Raw genomic sequence first — 20,847 nt, 5'->3', positions numbered from 1 at the left:
CTACCAAAAGAGAAAATCGTTTTTCACCATTTAAATTTGTTGTTTTCGATCAGACACTTTCCATCGATTGAGTAGCTTTCCGTCACTAAAACGATGAAAAAGCTTAGAATAATTTCCAAGAAATTGTTTTTCAGTCAACCAAATTTACCCTACATATGAAAGAATTTCAGTTTTACTTATGTCGTTCGGATATAGTACGGTAAAGAATATAATTTGTTTCTGCATCAATCATTAAAGATCTCTGACGAACTCTTATCTCTTCTCTTCGTTCATCATTTAATCATTACAATTATACAAAATAAACTTACTCAATCAATCCTCTTGTTCTCGTTTCTGATCAATGAATTATAGGCACGGACATCACTAACTATTAATTTTAAGGGTTAATAACACAAATGGTCCCTAAACATTGGCTCAATGTGTAATGTGATCCTCGAACTTTTAATTTATTCAGCGAAGTCGCTAAACTATAGCTCAATATGCAATGTGGTCTATGAACTTTCAATTTATTCAATGTTGTCCTTGAATTTTTGGTACATGTTCAACCTAGTCCCTGGACTATATGAAAATGTTCAATGTTATCCCTCCATTAATTTATGTTCGATAACAACATCGAATATTTTCATATAATCCAAGGACTAATTTGAACTCTGAATCACATTGAACAAATTGAAAGTTCAAGGACCACATTGAATATTTGGTAAAAATTCAGGGATCCCATTAAACAAATTGAAAGTCCATGGACCACAATTGTACAGTGAACAAAAGTTCAGAGATTATTTGCGTCATTCTCGCTCATTTTAATTAAGTCTTTTCATACGCGCGATGTTCATGCATTGTTACTCACAAAATCAGAGGTACCCTAATTTCAATTACCTGCTTGTTTTTTTTTCGTGGGCGGTTATTTTTTTATGATGAGAGAAAAATTAATTTTAGAATTTACCAGCGCCATTTAAAAAAGAAAGAAAGAAGAGGGGGCCAAAACAATAGCATCCAATAAAAAATGTGGTTTTCCAAAACGAGTGGGCGTGGGGGCACGCAGTAATAATAGGCCCAGAGCAATCAGCCGCACGAACCGCTCGTCCGTCCGTACGCCTGCTTCGTCGTCCTCCTCGTATTAATCATCATCTCCACCTCTCCCACCCCACCTCCTCCTCCTCCTCCTCCTCGGATTCAGAAGACAGAGCCGCTCCCTCGCCTTCAGTCTTCCCACATTCTCGCAGCCAGGTGAATTGCCCGTCTTGCCCACATTCTCTCTCTCTCTCTCTCTCTCTCTCTCTCTCTCTCTCTCTCTCTCTCTCTCTCTCTCTGTAATGCGATCTCCTCCCTTCGCCGGCGTTCGGATCTGTCGCTTCCTTCCTTTCCCGGCGAGACCCGGGATCGAGGGGAAAGGGCGCGACTTGATTCGTGGGTCGTCGGCTTGTCGACGCATTGCCTGCTCTGGCGATGCGTCCGCTCGTGGGGGATGATCTTTCGAGCTGGGGAGTTTGAGTTTCATTGCTGGGTCGCCACCCTTTCAATGTTTGCACGCGATTGGGCCGGTCGTCGGTTTTGTTCCGCGGTTTTGAATGTGCTGCCTGCTTGGATTTGGGAGATGCCCTCCTGGTTAGATAGGATTCGTTTGTGTTCTGCTGAGGAGTGTTTGATTGATATAGTTTTGTTTCCATGTTGGACGTGCCATTTGTGAGCTTCGGCAATGCGGCATGTCTGGGTTGAATTGGGTCGTTCTAGAAAACGATTGCTTTGTCATCACGGTTCGCAATTTGTATGCATTTCTATTCTCCACATCGCCGTGTCTGTTTTCGGATTCGGAGGATTAAACCGAGTGAAGTAATGAGCGGTGAATAAATTTGAGTGAAAACATAATGCAGAAGTTGGTGAAAAATGTATTAGATCAATATATACATTGTTAAACGGATGTCTCCTTCTCCTCATGGTGTTATCTTCGATTGATTTCCTGTCTACTAAAATCTTATCTTAGTAACCTTTAGTGTAATTCAATTTCTGGTGGTTCACAGACAATGGTAAAGTTCTAAACAACGTGGAGTTCAGGAATGCCTAGAAGCACAGAGTTTCAAATTTCCTGTAGCAAATTAAGGGTAATGCATAATTTGGTGGGCCTTCGCTATAATCCTATGTGGTCCTGGATGTTATGCATCTGATAATGACCTATGGCCCATGTGATTAACAGGTTATGCTCATAATGTCCGGTGCTTTATTGTTCTTTGGGTGGTTCTCTAGGAAAACTATTTCTGCTCATATTTCGGAGATGCAATTTTTTAGTTTCATTTATTTCCTTTTTCCCCTTTTGCCTTGTGACATTATATCTTGCTCAATGGCTTAGCACCTGCTCAAGCTAATAACTATGTTTGCATGGCATTTTGTTTTCTAGTGGATGTCTTAGACACTAAAAACGGTTGAATGGAGGAAAAGGCCTGTCTGGTGTAATTGTTCTATATAAGATTCATGAAATTCTTCTCGCATCTTGTAATGTTGTTGATCAGCTAGAAGATGGCAGAAGCTGAGGATATTCAGCCACTCGTTTGCGATAATGGAACTGGGATGGTCAAGGTACTTTTTGGCTTTCCCCTGGTGTATCATTTTCTCTAATCGCATCTGGAGCTTGTTTCGAATCAGATTTCAGAATATCTCCAGTTCCAGATCTTTGATGTCCTTTACCAGATCAAATTTTACAAAGTGATTAAAATACTCGTGTAGGCTGGATTTGCCGGTGATGACGCACCAAGGGCCGTCTTCCCTAGCATTGTTGGGCGTCCTCGTCATACCGGTGTGATGGTTGGCATGGGTCAGAAAGATGCATATGTTGGTGATGAGGCCCAATCCAAGCGTGGTATCTTGACACTGAAGTACCCCATTGAGCATGGGATTGTTAGCAATTGGGATGACATGGAGAAAATATGGCATCACACTTTCTACAATGAACTTCGTGTTGCCCCAGAGGAACACCCTGTTCTCCTGACTGAAGCTCCTCTCAACCCCAAAGCTAACCGTGAGAAGATGACCCAGATTATGTTTGAGACTTTCAACACTCCTGCTATGTATGTCGCAATCCAAGCTGTCCTTTCCCTTTATGCAAGTGGTCGTACAACTGGTGAGTAGTTTGATCGGTTTTCCACTAACGGAATTTCTTGAAGTAGAGAATTGCGATAAAACTAACTTCCCAAGGAAAAAAATTATGCTATGCAGTCTAGTTTCACTTTTAAGGTAAAGAAAAGGACTTCACTTTTTCTTTTAAGATAATTCAATTAAAAGGTACCAAGGGGGTACCACCCAAAAAAAGAACTAGATACAAGAGATCAAAGATGGATTTGACTTGAGGGCCGCCAATCTGAATTATTCTTGGGTTGGTCTGTGAAGGTTGAATTGTCATGATCTATAGGAACATTTTTCTCTGCTTCAGGCATTAGGATTGTGCGTTTATTTTGTTATTTGTTGCAGGTATTGTGTTGGATTCTGGTGATGGTGTTAGTCACACGGTGCCAATCTATGAGGGTTATGCCCTCCCTCATGCCATTCTCCGTCTTGACCTGGCTGGGCGTGATCTCACCGATCATTTGATGAAGATTCTTACCGAGCGTGGATACTCCTTCACTACCACAGCTGAGCGTGAAATTGTGAGAGACATGAAGGAGAAGTTGGCTTATATAGCCCTGGACTATGAGCAGGAGCTTGAGACCTCCAAGACCAGCTCAAGCGTTGAAAAGAGCTATGAGTTGCCGGACGGTCAAGTCATTACTATCGGGGCTGAGCGATTCCGATGCCCGGAGGTTCTCTTCCAGCCGTCCATGATCGGAATGGAAGCTGCTGGAATCCATGAGACCACTTACAATTCCATCATGAAGTGCGATGTGGATATCAGGAAGGACCTGTATGGAAACATCGTCCTCAGTGGTGGTTCCACCATGTTCCCCGGTATTGCAGACAGAATGAGCAAGGAAATCTCAGCACTAGCACCGAGCAGCATGAAGATCAAGGTTGTGGCTCCTCCTGAGAGGAAGTACAGTGTCTGGATTGGTGGTTCTATCTTGGCATCTCTTAGCACATTCCAGCAGGTTCGTCTAGCTCATGCATTCGTATAATATGTACATTATTTGCATCTTATGTTGGTAAAGAGGTATGGTTTGAGCACATTGCCATTTGTTTTTGGGTGCAGATGTGGATTGCAAAGGCAGAGTATGATGAATCTGGACCTTCGATTGTGCACAGAAAGTGCTTCTAACTTTTCGAGGATAAGGTCATCGAGGGAAGAGATTACTGTCCTTTTTAGAAAGAAACGCAACTCGCTGCTCTTTCTGATTCTACTTTTGTATCCCCTTTTGATTAGATCTTGAGAAGGCAATACTTGATTGCCAAAATCATTTCCTTTTCATCATTCAGTTGATATGAAGTCCAGGATTCTTGTCATGCATTTATCTTATAAAAGCCAAGCCTTTTCTATTGTTCTGTATAATTCTCATTCTATTGCCAGTTTTGCTTCTTCTTCTTTTTTTCTGGATTGTCCTGTTTACACATATTACTGCACCTTTCTTAATCTGTTGAACAAGATCGACGATCTAATGCCCACATGCTGGCACCTACAGGTCTTACTAGCCAACACTCGGAAAACACATCGATAGGATTTAGACAGGAATAACATGTTGTGCATCGGTCGATACGGGGTACAAAGTGCTACAAACTTCTCAAAGGAAGGATACTTTGTCGAAGTGTTTGTATCAACCTCTATGTCACAGGGTCTAAGCTATCTTCATACGTATGGTGTTTGCTGAATTCTATGTATGTTGCTCGGTCAATTGGTGATGCCCGGTTAAGTTCACAAGCAACTTGTCTCTATTGCCAGCAAATTGATGTCAAGGCTCAACCATTTGTAGCCTTTGGGAGAGCTTCGGTTGAACCCTTCTTCTGATTATTTTGGCTGATAGTCTACTTATATATTGTCTAGCGAGTGTGTTTTTTTATCATTTGAGTGATGGTGATAGCTTCTTGACTCAAATTTCTCCAAATTATTTTGATCTTTTCTTGTAAGTAACTGATGTTCCAACTTCCATTGTTCGTTGACCGAGCTACCGCGTGGGCCGAAAGACGTTCCGCCATATATAAACCATGCACAATTGAGACCACTGTTTATTGAGACCCGCACAAATCACAAATCAACCCAAAGTCAGTTGAGCAAAGTCATATAAACCCTTTCATTTGTGTTTGCTGACAAAAGGTACACTATCCTCGGAACTGAAACAAAAGAACCGACTTCTAATTTTCCCCATCTCCTAAGTAAGGTCAATTTACATCACTTCACAAACCGAAAATCTTGATCAGGCACTCGAACTAGGAAGAAGAGATATCTTATTAGTCGGACGCCCGATTTCGCAGAAAGGATGGTCTTCTATGCTGTAATGACACTCTTCATTGCCATCCATCATCGTGTTTGACTCCATCAAAGTGTCTTCTTTTTTGTGAAATCCAGTCATTTCGCTGTAATGAGAATTGCACCTGCCGTATGGTGATGATGATGATGAGTCTTTGAAGCCGCTCGCGTCCTTGGAAAACGGTCGCTGGAGGCTCCCGAAGCCTTGTATACCTCGAGTCAACTTGCGTGCCCTCACTCTTTCTTCTCTCAAGTATTCATCGTTGTCGAGCAGGTTCTGTACTCTCTCGGACAAGTTGCCAACTCGCGCACCCCAGTTGAATCTGGAAATCATATGTAGAGGAATTACATTGAGTTTCGCTAGTCATGAACATCAATCTTACCAAACACATCTCTTTTTTCTTCACTTACCCTTTCTCATCAACGTATTGAAAGTCTTTCATCTCCTTGACAACGTCTTTATCGCTTTGAAACTCTTCAACCACACGTTGTGGTCCGTGGGTTAGCAAGTGCTCCAACACTATCAGAGCCTTGTAGGTGACTCGCCAGTTCTTTCTATCAAATTGCACCAACCTACTCATTTGACATGTAAATCAAATAGATTAATGGTGAGTTTGCTAAGAAAGGTCATGTTCATTCATTTCGAATTTTAGGTGAAAAATAGAGGGATAATTATGTACCTCTTGTGCAGAATCTCTACTATTCTCCAATAATCATCCACTTCAAACGCGGCGTGAGATATTATGGCCATACTGCGCACATCCGGCGGCCATGGATTTCCATTTGTAGCTTCTTCTGTCAATCTTTATGACTCAAACATCAAGAAGCAAACTAACATGAGAAACTCAAGTGTGATTAGAAGGAACACTAGTCTTAGGGGAACAACAAAATTTCGACCAATTTTTGCTGTAAAATAACAACAATGGCATCATCGGAACATTTGATTGGTCGCTTAAATTTACAAGAAATCTAGATGGAATTAGAAGGGACGAGACAGAAATCATACACATAATCCACACCATGACTACAAAATCAAATAGAGCGCACAAACGTGCAGCGGTTTGGCTATCGAAAGCTTCATTCGTATAGCGGTGACCCAACCGAAAACAGTCTATGCAACCTTTTCTCTGAAGTAGATTCATATACTATGCAAGATAAATCAAATTAACAACATATTCAACTACTGTCATATCCCCTTTTGCTATCAACAAAAGGCCCCAAGATCAAAATTCGTTTTTGGACATGTTTCTCTTGGTTTTGAACTGTGTCACCAAAACCAATTGCGCTGAAAAGAAAAATTGAAGCCATACATAGTTTGGTTCAAACCGAGAAATGGAGGTAACAGAAGTAGATTAAAAGTTTCAGAAATTGTTGGTAACAAGTGAAAATAGAAGATTGAATTTACATTTCAGCTGGTGTAACATCAGTCAGCTTCAGGCGAACGTTCTTGACGATCTTTTCTTTGAGAAACGAAGAGGCCCGCTTCTTGAATTCGTGGAAAGAGCTTCCCATGTTGTCGTTCACGGGGATCGGCATGGCAAAGACGATGAATTGGGGAAATGAAATGGGAACATCCGTAGAATCAGTCTTAAATTGAGAAGAACAACAAGAAGAGGAGGAGGAGTCTTTTCATGCACGTAAAATAAGTGCCAAGGCCAACCACTCCATTACTCAGAAAGAGGCACCAACTACTCCCTAAAAAGTGGATTTTGATTATGTAATGTGTAAATAAATTAGAAAGACCATATTGCATTAATATATCTAAAACTATATAATTTTTGCTTTACGTTTCAACTTCCAAACCGATTGAGATGATATTTTATTTTAATTATTTGTGCTGAATTATTTTTTTATTTAATTAGAAAAGCATTGTCTGGTATAATGTTACGTTGTTGAGAGCATCCAATTGAAGAGGTCAAAAGGGAATTAAGAACATGAGGTAAGATTTTGAATATGCAATGTGCAAATAAATTAGAACGACCCCATTATTCTAATATATTTAAGAAAGGACAATTTTTTATATATGTTTCAACTTCCAAAACGATCGACATGGTATTTAATTAGGATAATTTCTATTTAATTAGAAAAGCATTGTCGGAGATAATGTTATATTGTCGAGAGCATCCAAACGAAGAAGTGGTCAAAAGGGAATTTAAGAGTATGAGGTAAGATTTAATTTGTTTATACGTTCTCAAACTCTCTCACGTCTCTCTTCTTTCTACTAAACTTTGGTCATGTTTGATGGAGAAAGTTGACATGATGCATATAAGATATTGGTTCACACTAATTAAGTAGGTCCTCTAACGTAATTACTGTCCACATCGAGCATATATTTACATTTTAATACATGATTTGGATTTGTTGTCAATCGAGTGGATAAAATGTCGCAGAAAGGAATTTTGGGAAGTGTGATAAAATAGTTAGAAAAAAGAGTTTAAAAACTATTAGCATGTTTCTGCTAAAAAGAAGTTGATCCTCAATCCCTCGATCTTCAGGAACAGAAGGTAATTTCTTCTCCATGTCGACTTCTCATTTGCTATGAGGTCTGATTGGGGTGTGAGTTGGAGGATTTATGCGAATCGAGAGCTCATCATAAGGGCATGAGCGAAATGTAGTAAAGAACTAAAGATTGTACTTTTTGAAGAAAGCTATGGTTTTTATGCCTATGAAGAAGGAGATCATGGAGGATATATCAGAGGAGGAACGCAAGAAGGGGGAAGAGGTGAAGAAAATCAGAGGAATTAAGAAGATAACGATTCAAAGGTAAATTTCCCAGGAGAAAAATGTTATACACTGAAAGCCATAATACACAGTCTTTTTCTTCTACAGTACATACTGCTATTTATATTAAGAAGACAACCAGATGAAAAACTTGTGTGAAAAATATTAGCCATACCACATGTCACTCAATTATTCCTTAATCGATTGCCACTCTGTAGTTAGATTTACTCAGCTGGGACTAAGGTTAAGGCAGCAAAACAATTATGCATTCCTCCATTTGGCTCGTGACACTTGTCTCTGAAGAAAATAAATTCTTCTACTCTCTTTTTTTCTCCGCCTTGCTCTGTAGAAACGGAATTGGTTTTGCTATGGCAATGAGATGAGTTGCACGTGTTGCTCTTCACCTTGTGAGAAACCAAAACCTCTTCTTGAATTGATGATAACTTCTTTAAATCTAGACATTTCTCTTCTTCTGCACCTTCCGATGGTTCACCAATATTATTAACCTTATCAGCCTCCCTCAAACTGGGATTAGGTGGAAAACCTAGTCCCAGTTTGTATCGTAACCTGCAATGATCAAAGCGCGATAAAGCTTTTGTAAATATGTCAGCAATTTGATGAGTAGCAGGAACATAACGGACTTCAAGTGACTTGAGAGCGACTTTCTCTCGAATGAAATGAAAATCGATCTCCACGTGCTTTGTCCTTGCATGAAGGACTGGATTCGTTGTCAATGAAATGGCCGAGCGGTTATCACTGTAAAGCAAAGTCGGACCCGTGAGCGAAATACCCAAATCTCTCAACACAAAAGAAACCCATGTAAGATTGGCCGTGGCAGAAGCTAAGGCCCTATATTCAGCCTCCGTCGATGACCTTGACACTGTCACTTGCCGTTTTGCGGACCATGAAATGATATTTGATCCCAAGAAAGTGCAAAACCCGATCGTTGACCTCCAAGTCTCAGAACAACCAGCCCAATCAGAGTCCGCATACCCGTATAAATTCAGTATGCTATTAGAGTGAAAATAAAGCCCCAGTTGCTGAGTTCCTTTCACATACCGCAACACCCGTTTTAACAATTTGAAATCACCATTCGTAGGAGAATGCATTTTCTGACAAATTTGATTTACTAAATAAGAGATGTCGATCTTGTGATCGTTAGATATTGTAATCCACCCGCAAGACTTCGAAAGGAGTGAGGATCATGAAAAGGTTCCATGTCTTGTACCATTGGATGAGTTTTGATAGGCAACGGGGTCTCAATCGGCTTACTGTCTTGCATTTCTGCTTTCTGCAACAAATCAACAGCATATTTTGATTGTGTTAGAAATAGGTTCGGACCCATAAACTTGGCTTCAATACCGAGAAAATAGTGAAGTCGTCCGAGATCTTTCATAGAAAAATTTCTGCTTAAAGCTTCTATTAATTCCCGAAGTAGAGATGATGAGCTGCCCGTCAAAATAATGTCATCAATGTATAATAATAATACCAAGGTGTGCTAACCCGTGTGAAGAATAAACATCAACGGATCAGTAGAGCTGCAATGAAATCCCCGTTCCAGCAAAAAGTTGCTGAATTTTTCAAACCAAGCTCGCGGAGCTTGTTTTAAACCATATAATGCCTTCTTGAGTAAACAAACTGAGTTAGGCATCGTAGAACTCACAAAACCCGGCAGTTGTTCCATAAACACGTCTCATTCAATGACCTGTGAAGAAATGCATTCTTCACATCCAGTTGATGGATAAACCTTCCTTTAATAATTGCCATGGAGAGGACGGTTGCCTGTTTAACCACAGGACTGAAAGTTTCGGCGAAATCAATGCCTTTCTCTTGATGGTACCCTTTTGCCACTAATCGTGCTTTCAGTTTCTTAAGGTTTCCTTCCGCATCCAACTTGGCTTTGAACACCCACTTACATCCGACGACATTCATTTCTGAAGATCTTGGTACTAGCTCCCATGTTTGATTTAATTTGAGAGCCTCCAATTCTTCTATCATGGCTTCCTCCAACCCGGGTGACTTAGTGCTCCTTTAACTGTTTTCGGCTCTTTTGGGATCTCATGGGTTGTAGACAGAACATACTTCGGATTGAGCTTCCTTATTCCCGATTTCAACCTTGTTTGCATTGGGTGAGTAGATTGTTGTTGAGTGGATGGAACTGGTAAATCACCTAAGGCAAAGACTGTTGCTTCTTCATGTGTTTCATAGTCTGTGCATGGTTCTTGTGAACCCAACTGTGGTTGCTACACATTTGTCTCATTTAGCAGCTCATAATTTTGTTGTCCAGAGATGTTATCATCAAATAGAAATCCCATGCTCGTGTGTTGTGATGTTTTCCCTTCACTCACTATTGTTTCAGATTGTCTAGTAAAGAATTCTACCCCTTGTAACCAAGTCTGATACAAATGTGAATACCTAGGAAAAACAGTTCCCAATTGATCAGAAAATGGGAATCTCGTCTATCAAATATCACGTGACGACTTACATACACCCTTCCTGTAGGCCAATAAAGATATCGATAACCTTTTATGTCTCTGACTATACCCAAAAAAAATATAGGGTAATGAGCGTGGATCAAACTTTGTTGCACCATATGGTCTAAGGCGTGGATAGCACTCACAACCGAAGACTCGAAGAAACCCATAGTCAGGCTCTTTACCAAAGAGCTTACCAAACGGACTACTCATTCCCAACACTGGTGATGGCAGCAGATTGATGAGAAATGTGGTAGTCAGAAACGCATTGACCCAATAAATCAACGATACCCGTGCATGGTAGAGCATAGAAAGACCCAACTCAACGATGTGCCAACGTTTCCTTTTGACATTTCCATTATGTTCTGGCGTATATGGGCAGGAGACCAACATTTTAATTCATTTCTCATTCAAATGATTAACGGGCTACTATTGAATTCCCCTCCACCGTCGCATTGGAAAGATTTAATTCGACTTTTAAATTGGTTCTCAACAAGATTTTGGAACATGACAAAGATGGAAAAGAACTCAGACTTTCTCTTCATTGGATACACCCATGAGAACCGTGAAAAACTGTCTGTGAAGACTACATAGAATTTAAACTATTGAAAAGATTCTACCGGGGCATGCCCCCACACATCACAATAGATTTTTTACAAGTGGTTTACTAGCTAGGGATTCTGAGATATTGAAGGGCAGCTTATTGCTTTTTCCAACCTGGCAGCTTCCACATATTCTCTTTGTCACCTTTGTAGATTTGATCTTATTGTTGTTCTCAATAAACTTTATCATTTGAAAGTTTTGAGTGCCCAAATCGAAGGTGCCAGACTTCACTACTGGCGGCCCGTTGTCTTTGAGAGTACCACGACTCTGTTTGTGCTTGATTTACTTTGTAAAGACCCCCACATTTCTTTCCCAAATTGATTACCGAATCCGTCAGATGTTCCTTAATAGATACACCAAATTCATCAAAGATTAGTGAGCAAGGGTAATCGTCAGTCAACTTAGACATCGAAATCAAGTTTTTTTTAATCTCTGGGACAACCAAAACCTCATTTAAAGGAAATGAATGCAATTTAGTAGATAAAGATGTTGAGCCAATATGGGTAATGGGCAAACAAACTCCATTCCCCACCATTACTGTGTCTGAACCGTAGTAACGAGAGAAAGAATTGAGATTACCGGTCAATGATGCGATATGGGTTGTTGCCCTAGAATCCGAGAACCAATCTCCTCCTTGATCATCCTCCAAGTGAAGAGCAGCTAAGGCATTTGGTATCAGCTCGCTTTGATAATCTTATCAAAGCAATACCAGCAACGTAGAGCGTCATGTCCCGACCTCTTGTATATCTGACATTAAAGCTTCATATTATCCACATAAATATGTCTGTCCGAAGCAGAATTACCACCCACATGCGAGTACTCCTTTGAATCAGCAACCTTAGTCGGAGTGGTTGTATAGGGTCGGAAGCCTTGACTCTGAGAAGGTGAATTTGGTCTGTAATTTCCATCAGATTGATAACCAGCGGACTGATAACCACCAGATGAATCACCAAAAGTTCCCGAGGGTCCATAGTTTTGGAATCTAGGATAATTTCCAAACCTCCTTCCATGAAAACCATAGCCTCTTCCTCTATTGTCAAACCTGCCATTCCTTCCTTCAAAACCTCTGTTAAAAATTTTTTGGCCAACAAAAACAAATGTTGAATCAAATGAACTCAAATCATCCTCACTGCTCAGTTTAGACTGATCAATCTTTTCACCAGTGAATGCCAAATTAGTGTTTATTTGATTCGACAAATAATTTTGATGTCACACTGCATATCTCTCGAGCTGACCAATAACGTCTCCGTAGCTCGGCTCGAGTTTAAGACAATACATAGTTGTCTTAAACGTCTCATAGTCACTTCTGAGACCCTCTAAAACACCGAAGACCTTTGTGATATCATCGACCGATTTCCTGATCGCGTTTACTGGTCACAAATCAATTTGAACTCGTGCAAATACCCGGTTAACGACCTATTACGCTTTTGACAGGATTGAAGCTTACCCCTTAATTCGAATTCTTTGGCCACAGATCTCTGAGTAAAACGATTACACAATGTATTACATACCTCAGAAGCCGATTCAAGACCGATTACATAGATCTCTGAGTAAATCTATGTTTTGTTCCGAAGAACCGGGAGCCGGATTGGAACTGGTCGGTTCAAGATCCGATTTCAAAAGCGACCGATTTGGTTCCTGATTCCAAACTTAGGAACCTTGAGTCACAGGGATGGTTCCCCCCCTAAGCCAGGAATCAATCCACATGCAAACGGATTTCGCCTACCAAATAAGCAACTACGGAGTGGGGATGAATTGATTTTTCAAGAAAACAGAAAATTAATTTTGTAAAATCAACCCCAATAAAAATTCTGCTTTTACGCGTAAAATGAACTAGTTATATAAGCAACGGAAATTGCTGAGTTTAGGAAAAGAGAAATTGCAAGCAAGATTTATAGAGGTTCGGCTTGGGTTTGCCTACTCCTCTCATCCAGTTCTAGCAACCAAAACAGTCGAATTCCACCACTTATGCCAATAGAACAAATATCGCCTTATTTCAAGTGTTGAACCTGCTACCACGTAAAACCTGACTTCCTTCTACAGCAACCTCGCTATAGACCAAGTAACTATTGGATGCTCCAATAGTTGCTCCCACACTTGTACACACATTACAAGTAAGGGTATCAAAACCAAACACAATGCCCGAACCGAAACACGAACCGACCCGACCCGACCCGAACACGAAATTTTCTTATTGGGTCGGGTTGGATCTCAATTTGTTTTGGTAACAATAAAAAAAATTGGGTATTGTTTGGATCTATTGGGCTTGGGTACCCAAGCCCAACCCAAACAATAACCAAAACCCTTAACATCCCTCCTCCTCCTCGGATTCTGCCGCCGACTTCTTCTTCCCCGAGTTCCGCCGCGCCGCCGCCGCCGCCGCCACCGCCGGCAACATCACCCTCAGCGGCGTCGCCGAGATCGATGGCCGACGCCTGCAGCGGCGACCGCTTCCCCTTTCCGGCAGGCGACCGCTTCCTCTGGCCCAACCACGACTTCTTCCTCCACCTCTCCGACTCCCTCCACTCCACCTATGTCTCCCTCTCCGACCGCGACGCCGACCTCATCCTCTCCAACCGCCTCCAGCTCGGCCACTTCGTCCACCTCGACCGCCTCCTCCTCGCCCCCGACTCCCCCGTCCCCCACTGCTTCTTTCGTCTTTTGTGTTTTGAACTGATGGAATTCGCGTGCGGTCGGCGACTTTTGGGTCGTGGGTCTTTGGTTTGAGTCGTCCCCGGGAGGTCTTCTGTTCCGATGGTTGGTTTTGCTGATTGGTTTTGCGGCTCTTCCGATGGTTGAGATTTGTCTCCTGTTAGGTGCTTTTGTTTGAGAAAACGATGCATCTAGGTTGGATATTCTGCTTCTCTTGATTTGGTTTCTTGGTTCTTTTTTTTTTTATTAATTGGGCTGCGTTCGTAGTGGGAGGAGTGTCCGAAATCGAGCCATTTCAGCATGTGGCAGTAGCGAATTGAGGAGGTGTCCGTTTGTGGAATTCGAAAGGCTTCTTCGCGGGGGATGGAGCTGCAGAATCGAGTTTTGAGACTTGGAGCGGCGGTATTTCTCTGGGTCTTGCTTAGTTGTTGCGTGATCGGCTGCGTCGTGATCGATATTAACTGCTTGAAGAGGATAAAAGCGTCGGTTCAGGATCCCCTGAATTACTTGAACTATACGTGGAATTTCGAGAACACCACTAAAGGCTTCATATGTCGATTCACTGGAGTTGAGTGTTGGCATCCTGATGAGAACAGGGTTCTGAATTCATTGTTTGAAACACAAAACCCGCCCCGACCCGACCCGATATGACCCGGCCCAATCGTGTAGCTTTATCTTGTTCGGGTCTTGTCTCGGGTCGGGTCGAACACATATGTCCAATATTTGGGTAGGGTCAGGTATCATGAAAACCCGACCCGACCCGACCCATTGACACCCCTAATTACAAGGGTTCAAATTTGAACATTGCAATTGAGTCTTGTGGCCGTTATGTCCATCTAATCTTCTTTAAAATAAATCTCGCAAAGTTCTTTGAAAAACACTCGCAAAACCCTACTTCAATTTGGGCTGCGAGTGCTCTCTCAATTGCAAGTCTTGATCACGCCATCTCACCGATATCCTGAGCAAATTAGTCCGTGATTTTTTTGCATGAATAATTTTGGAATATTATACTTTATTGCTATAAGCTAGGTCTTAAATTTAGGAACTCCAACAGTTGGCAAATATATTTTTGGAAAGTCCACGTATATTTTGCAGAAATTAGTTTGGTTCTACACCCTTGTAGTTTTTTAGCCATTGAATAATACGTACTTGCATAAGCTAGTAGCTTGTAAATGATTTAAATATGAATCTCTGCACGCGTAAATGAAGTCATTACTAGCTTGTGCATGGTTTAAATACGAATCTCTGCACGCTTAAATGGACTCAAACTTGAATTAAGTTCTGTTATTATCAAAGTCCTATAGGGATAATTTCCAAAAAATTGTCGGTCCAATTAATTATAAGGAGAAACTATTCACAAGTATTAGGAAAATACATGCATGTACCTTTACACGTACATACAAGATTAGGAGAATCACATCCGTCTTCCGCACATTAGTTAAATTTTTGGAGAATGAGAATGAACCAAGTTATACATGTATAAAACACACGTCATATTATCCTCAGCTAAGAGTACTTCCATTATGAATTTATTTCGCATCTTAATTAATGATGTAACGTGTCAAGAATCATTTATATGCCCAAAATACGATTAGACGGCATAACTAACTATAATATCCTCGTGATTTCCCATTAGATAGCATGAATCGGTAACAAACAAACAGTTATTAGATACAAATTATTATATTAAATCTTATGGTTTAAATATTCCTACACTAATATTTAAGCTTTTCTTGTTACTAATGTTTTTAATGTAAATACAAGATGGCCTCGTTAAACGAATCTATTATAGTAACCTCGAACTTTTTTTTACGTGCTTTTAAGGAAAATGACCGTATTTTTCTGTCCGTATCCCGCACAATATAATCTCCTCGCCGTGTATGACTGACATAGATATCTTTGCGAATTAAAATGTAATTTTAAATAAAATAAATCCAAAAATAAAATCAAAAAGCCCGTCTAGCTCAGTCGGTAGAGCGCAAGGCTCTTAACCTTGTGGTCGTGGGTTCGAGCCCCACGGTGGGCGTCTTTTCCAGTTTTGCCCTTTTCCTCTCCATTTTTTTAGCTTATGTACATGTGAATTAATTAGGCGCATCGTATGCTTCTGATTTTCTACGATACTAAAGTTAAGCAATCTCGGGTTTGGCTCAACACCCGACTTTAGTTTGGCTTCTTATTCTATTCATGAGATTAGTAGTCCGGGTTGTTCCACGATCCAAAATCTATCGATAGGCAAGAAGAAAATTGAGAAACCCAAATGTGCACGCAAACCCTCGAAGTAGTAGGAGGGCAATCATACTTGTTATCATCGTTGATGGAATACCATATAACATAGGGAAAATTCCAAAATCAAGTTCATCTTTCGTAACAAAACCACTTTAGGTAGACGATAAATTACATTTAGCATTGTACATCTGTTTACGAAATTGCCACCTTTATTCAAAATGCTCCCACTGCATTTCAAACACCCAACTACAAAGGAAACTCTAATTTTTATTTTTATTTTTAAAAAAGAGCAAAATCAAAACGCCCCCTCCCCCTCTCTTTCTCATTAATATTTTTATCTCATAATCGTACCATTCAAATGAAATCTATTATATATTTTCAACCAAATATAACATGCTTATTGATCATACTACGTAGAAATTAGAAATCCAAACATTACTTGTCCAAAGTTAAGTAATACAGCACATGTAATAACTTGTTTAAGAACTTTTAAATAGCGCCGGGTATTCCAATTTTGATCTCAATCATTTCCTACGAATGCACACAAGTCACCCCTCGAATGGAGATGGGGTAAGGCTTCATCTGACAGGCGTTACCCTCAAGGTCCCTCTAAGCGGAAGGCATTGTGAGCCGAATACAAGATTTGGCGCATCCAAACCACACTTAAGTGAATCAGACACTTCGATATAAATAAACTTTAAAGAACTTTAAGTGATATGTTTAAGAATGTCTTTTCATGTATTAGTAAAGTTACTTGAGGCATGTTTAGGTGTGTTCAAACTGAGTGAAAAGCTTTATTCTACAGACGACTTGCTCCTTTTATCTGTGTTATAACTCAATTAGTTCTTTGGCATTACAATGTTAGCGAGACAGTCTTCGCAGTTTCCAGTAGGTCGTGCCGCCGTCTCTACACTTCCGATTTCTCATATGTATGTGCACGTACCACGACCTGTGTAGAGAGAGCCCAAAATGGTGATGAGTGTCAAGTATTCTTGTTCGCTTCTTCTGTTTTCAGCCATATTCCTTTTTATATTCTTTATGTAGTTAATGAAAGATGGAGAATGATAGGGGCACTCACTTGGGTTGACGGTGGTCAACACGCCGGAGCCGGAGAAATCGCAGTCGTACGGCTGGCGGCCCTTGGTCTGGTAGAAAGAGTTCATGATGTAAGAAGCGTGGGCCCTGACGTTATTGGGCTCGAAGCACGGCCCACCGGCCTGAATGGGCCGACAGTCGACGCCGACGCTGCACACGTAGTCTATGTTGGCCTGCAACGCCTGATCGCTCACGCCTTGCTTCGGCACGCACCACCGCTTGCCGCCACCCCCACGGCGGGCATTCCTCCCTCGCCTTCCCCCGGGCCTCCTGGACCTGCCTCTCGCCCCGCGTTGTTGCTGTATTGAATAAGTTTTTGGACATTAGAATTGCCCTAATAATGGTAGATGGTTTTTCTAATAAGGTTTATTCACGTTTTCCAAGTAACAAGCAATTTGCAAGTTCTGACATGTTATATCAGTTGCATGCTGTGACTCTATTCATTGCTAACCTCTCTCGGTTGTTTAAAAAGTCCGAAATTATTAGACGAAAGCGTAATTTAAGATTTGAAGACTTCGATAAACCTATGACAATAACATGCAATTGTAACATTCGACGTACCCTTTCACTGCGCAAGATTCCGATGTTGTAGACCGGCGAGAAGTCTGGCCTGAACAACCCAAAGTTCCTCTCAGCGATTGGGCCCGGTTTTTGGTTCTCGTTGAACAAGGCGAAGATGTACGTCTCTATCCGGCGGTTCGGCATCAGGGGTGTCCCCCGGCGCGACGCAGTGTGCCTCAACAGGTTCCCATTGTAAGAGAAGGCGTTCGCCAGGGTTGGGGCAGGCTCACCGGGGCCGCCAAGGGAGGGCCACCCGGTCTCCGCCGCGACGATCGGCACGTCGCCATAGCCCGCAGCCTTCATCGCTGAGTGGACAGCGTCAAGCATGCCGTCAAACATGTTGGTGTAGGTGATGCGGGTGAACTTGTCGTAGATGCCTCGGTTAGGCTTAAAGAGGGCGTAGTTCGCCTTCCGAGGGGAGTAGCCGAAGTAAGGGTAGGGATTGACCAGGAAGGGCGATTTGGTATCTCGGAGGAACTTGAGCATCGGCACGAGGATCCGGGTGTACCCGCGCCTGAACCTTCCTATGCTCGGTGGCTCGGACAACTCGAGGATACCGAGGGAGTGGGGGGTTGACACCTGATCAGAGAACAAATACAAGACATTAGCTAGCGTCGTCTGCTGCATATTAGATGGATCTGGCTGTTCAGTTGAACTTCTTTGAATTGTCTCTTGCGGAAAATCATGATCTATTGGTCACCTTGCTGATCCTGTATTGTCATTCTGAATTTGATCATATCAAATTCTGTTAAATATTACGTTCCATGTGTTTATTCTCTCCACGCGCGCAGAAAAGATGATCTCCACATGCAATAGTAAGATTCGGCCGCATGTGCTCTTGCTATGAATTGATTTCAATATTTACTTGAGGCTAGATCCTAACGTTGCATGCGAAACTATAATGTCTGGAAAAATAAGAAAATTCTGTCCACAAAGATGTGAGAGAATCTCCAACCTGGATGCCCCTGAAACCGGCAAGAACAAGAGCATTGTGGAGGGTCTTCATGGCGGGAAGGAGGTTGACGATGAGGCGCTTATCCCCGCTGTGGATGATCTCATTCCCGACGAGGACGCGGATGATACGGGTCTGAGGATAGAACGGGGCGATGTTTATGGCGACCCATTGGCGGGCAAAGGCGAGCTGGGTGAGGGCCGGGATGTCGCCGTTCACGGCGGTGACGGTCACGGCGATCCCGGTGTTGGCGAAGGCGCGCAGGATGTCCGGGTTGGTGTCGAAGATCTTGACCCGGTCGATGATCGTCTGGGTCCTGATGAAGTTGGCCACCTGGGCGGGGGGCGGGAGGTTGTCGCCGAGGGTGCCGTAGTTGACGCCGATGGCAGTGGCGGCGGCAAGGAGGTGGAGGAGGGTGGCGGTTAGGAGGAGGAGGTGGTGGTGGGTGGCCATGATTGGATGCGTTTTGGGGTTGGGGTTGCCGAAGAGAGGAGAGATGGGATTGCGGTGTACATATAGAGTGCCAAAGGACGGTGGGGAGACATTGGTGGTTGGTCAAAGTGGGTCAAAGCGGCTAATTATTGGTTGGTGGGATTTTGTTTTCCTTTTTCTTCTCGTTTTGAAAGTGTCGGACGGTACTCAAATTTGATTGGTCGAACATGAAATTAGATACTCGAGGGTGCGTTTGGTTTGACTTCGAAGGAATATCTCGGGGAAAATGTAAAGTTATTTTGGCCAATGCGATTTTCCAAAATGCGAGTAGTGTTTGGTAAAATATATTTTAAAAACATATCGAAAAGCAATTTTGATATACATGCTATTTGGTAAAAACTACACGCATGTCACTGGCGAGCTAAATTAGACGCCGACCAGCCTCGCCTGAGGTCGCCAAAGGGTCGCGCTACCCAAGGCGATGGTCGCCTTGGGTCTGGTGACCTCAAGTGAGGCTGGCGTCTCGTCTTCAAGGGAAATAAATCATAGAACTCCAAATTCAACTTGACCAAAAAATTACTCACCTAAATGTACGAGGAATTCAATGATATTATGTTTCTAGTGCCGCTTCCTCCGATCATTATTACCATTTGTACACTTCTCATAATCAAGTCTAATTAGGAACATATCTGGTAGAAATTATATATAACTCGCATGTACATATGACATTAATTATACGGTTGGATTATATTCTATATCGACATGTAAGCATGCCATTCATGCCCCCTCATTTTGTTTTTTTGCCATATTTGGAGGGCAATCAATTTTGGCCTTATCGAGGGAATTAATAATTTCCCTGCAATAATTATTTTTGGAAAATAATTTACCAATAATGGGAATTACGGTAACAATTATGAACATGTTCATTTGTGCTCCTCGGACCACTAGAATAGCCATATTAAGTCCATGGCACAAGTATAACTCAGCAAGAAATACGTGTGAACTCTATCGATGGAACGGCTATATAGGAAGCAACTTGCCGATCGCATATAAGGCCCGACTAAATTGTACATATAATAATTGCTTTGAAAGAAATTAATTACTGAAACTCATTTTAGAGACTTTAGATATATAAAAGGAAAAGAATCCATAGGATACTGACTCCACTTGTTAATAAATCAAACCATAAAATATGTTTATCAATCTAACTAAACTTCAACGACTTCTATTTGAATAGAAAGGTATGCACAACAAAACACAATAATAATAAAATAAAATAAAAACATGTTGACCCATCATATCATAGGCTTTATTTTATACGACGCTAAATGCCATTGATCCAATTTTTCTTCACTTGTGTTATGAAAATGCGTTATTTGCAATTCATAATGATAATTTGTTTTGAAATTTACTCTACCACTAATCAATAATACCATCTCAAAGAGTTTTGAGCCACACCTCACAATATGCACATTTGGTATGTAATTTGGTTCACGACTGGGGAGGGTGGGCTCACATAATTATCCACGCATTACCGAGCTAAGGACGTCAAGAATGGAAATGGCATTAATGGTAAGGAAATAACTCTTAAACTCTAGCCATTAGTAATTTAAGAGTCTCAAAGGTCAAATTTTTAATCTTTCTTTCACCTACATCTTGCTCATCTTCTTTCACATAGATCTTCCTCGTCCAAAAGAAATACAATCATCCTAATCTCTCCGGCAAGGAGCAGATCGTGCCGGCGGCGA

The 20,847-nt window shown here is 41.6% G+C and overlaps 3 protein-coding genes and 1 non-coding gene across 5 annotated transcripts; 2 read left to right on the top strand and 2 right to left on the bottom strand.

Annotated features, from left to right (window-relative positions):
- The first annotated feature begins 1,087 nt into the window (after positions 1–1,087).
- On the top strand, positions 1,088–4,471 carry LOC115682226 (actin). 2 transcript variants are annotated; one of them, XM_030606382.2, is made up of 5 exons: positions 1,088–1,227; positions 2,505–2,571; positions 2,719–3,112; positions 3,460–4,073; positions 4,175–4,471. In XM_030606382.2, the coding sequence occupies exons 2-5, from the start codon at positions 2,512–2,514 to the stop codon at positions 4,238–4,240; spliced, it is 1,134 nt and encodes a 377-aa protein (XP_030462242.1). In that variant the 5' UTR covers positions 1,088–1,227; positions 2,505–2,511; the 3' UTR covers positions 4,241–4,471. The 2 variants fall into 2 exon arrangements, with proteins under 2 accessions (XP_030462242.1, XP_056169277.1); XM_056313302.1 differs by having other exon boundaries at positions 1,132–1,227; positions 2,509–2,571.
- Positions 4,472–5,247: 776 nt separating this feature from the next.
- Positions 5,248–6,947, bottom strand: LOC115682259 (uncharacterized). Its single transcript, XM_030606431.2, has 4 exons — positions 6,789–6,947; positions 6,064–6,186; positions 5,795–5,956; positions 5,248–5,706 (listed from the first exon to the last, which is right to left on the bottom strand). Exons 1-4 carry the CDS (start codon positions 6,917–6,919, stop codon positions 5,331–5,333), a joined length of 792 nt encoding a protein of 263 aa, XP_030462291.1. The 5' UTR covers positions 6,920–6,947; the 3' UTR covers positions 5,248–5,330.
- An 8,839-nt stretch (positions 6,948–15,786) lies between these two features.
- Positions 15,787–15,859, top strand: TRNAK-CUU (transfer RNA lysine (anticodon CUU)). Its single transcript has one exon. It is a non-coding gene; the product is annotated as a tRNA-Lys (tRNA).
- A 1,075-nt stretch (positions 15,860–16,934) lies between these two features.
- On the bottom strand, positions 16,935–19,179 carry LOC115682206 (glucan endo-1,3-beta-glucosidase). The gene is made up of 4 exons (XM_056313423.1): positions 18,671–19,179; positions 17,716–18,294; positions 17,138–17,453; positions 16,935–17,008 (listed from the first exon to the last, which is right to left on the bottom strand). The coding sequence occupies exons 1-4, from the start codon at positions 19,118–19,120 to the stop codon at positions 16,983–16,985; spliced, it is 1,371 nt and encodes a 456-aa protein (XP_056169398.1). The 5' UTR covers positions 19,121–19,179; the 3' UTR covers positions 16,935–16,982.
- Between the last annotated feature and the right edge of the window lie 1,668 nt (positions 19,180–20,847).

Source organism: Syzygium oleosum, unplaced genomic scaffold (genome assembly GCF_021117445.2).
Source record: "Syzygium oleosum isolate NSW1041296 unplaced genomic scaffold, Sole_v2.1 Sole_v2.07, whole genome shotgun sequence".
NCBI classification, from domain to species: domain Eukaryota; kingdom Viridiplantae; phylum Streptophyta; class Magnoliopsida; order Myrtales; family Myrtaceae; genus Syzygium; species Syzygium oleosum.
Note: the sequence above shows the minus strand (reverse complement) of the source record. Positions and strands in the feature narration are given on the sequence as shown.

Coding starts and splice junctions, on each gene's coding strand:
- LOC115682226 (XM_030606382.2), top strand. CDS start 2,512: ATGGCAGAAGCTGAGGATATTCAGCCACTCGTTTGCGATAATGGAACT. Junction 3,113..3,459: donor TGCAAGTGGTCGTACAACTG/GTGAGTAGTTTG, acceptor TATTTGTTGCAG/GTATTGTGTTGGATTCTGGT. Junction 4,074..4,174: donor CTCTTAGCACATTCCAGCAG/GTTCGTCTAGCT, acceptor TTTTGGGTGCAG/ATGTGGATTGCAAAGGCAGA.
- LOC115682259 (XM_030606431.2), bottom strand. CDS start 6,919: ATGCCGATCCCCGTGAACGACAACATGGGAAGCTCTTTCCACGAATTC. Junction 6,187..6,788: donor GATGTTACACCAGCTGAAAT/GTAAATTCAATC, acceptor TGAGTCATAAAG/ATTGACAGAAGAAGCTACAA. Junction 5,707..5,794: donor CAATACGTTGATGAGAAAGG/GTAAGTGAAGAA, acceptor TATGATTTCCAG/ATTCAACTGGGGTGCGCGAG.
- LOC115682206 (XM_056313423.1), bottom strand. CDS start 19,120: ATGGCCACCCACCACCACCTCCTCCTCCTAACCGCCACCCTCCTCCAC. Junction 18,295..18,670: donor CCGGTTTCAGGGGCATCCAG/GTTGGAGATTCT, acceptor TTCTCTGATCAG/GTGTCAACCCCCCACTCCCT. Junction 17,009..17,137: donor GTTGACCACCGTCAACCCAA/GTGAGTGCCCCT, acceptor CTCTCTACACAG/GTCGTGGTACGTGCACATAC.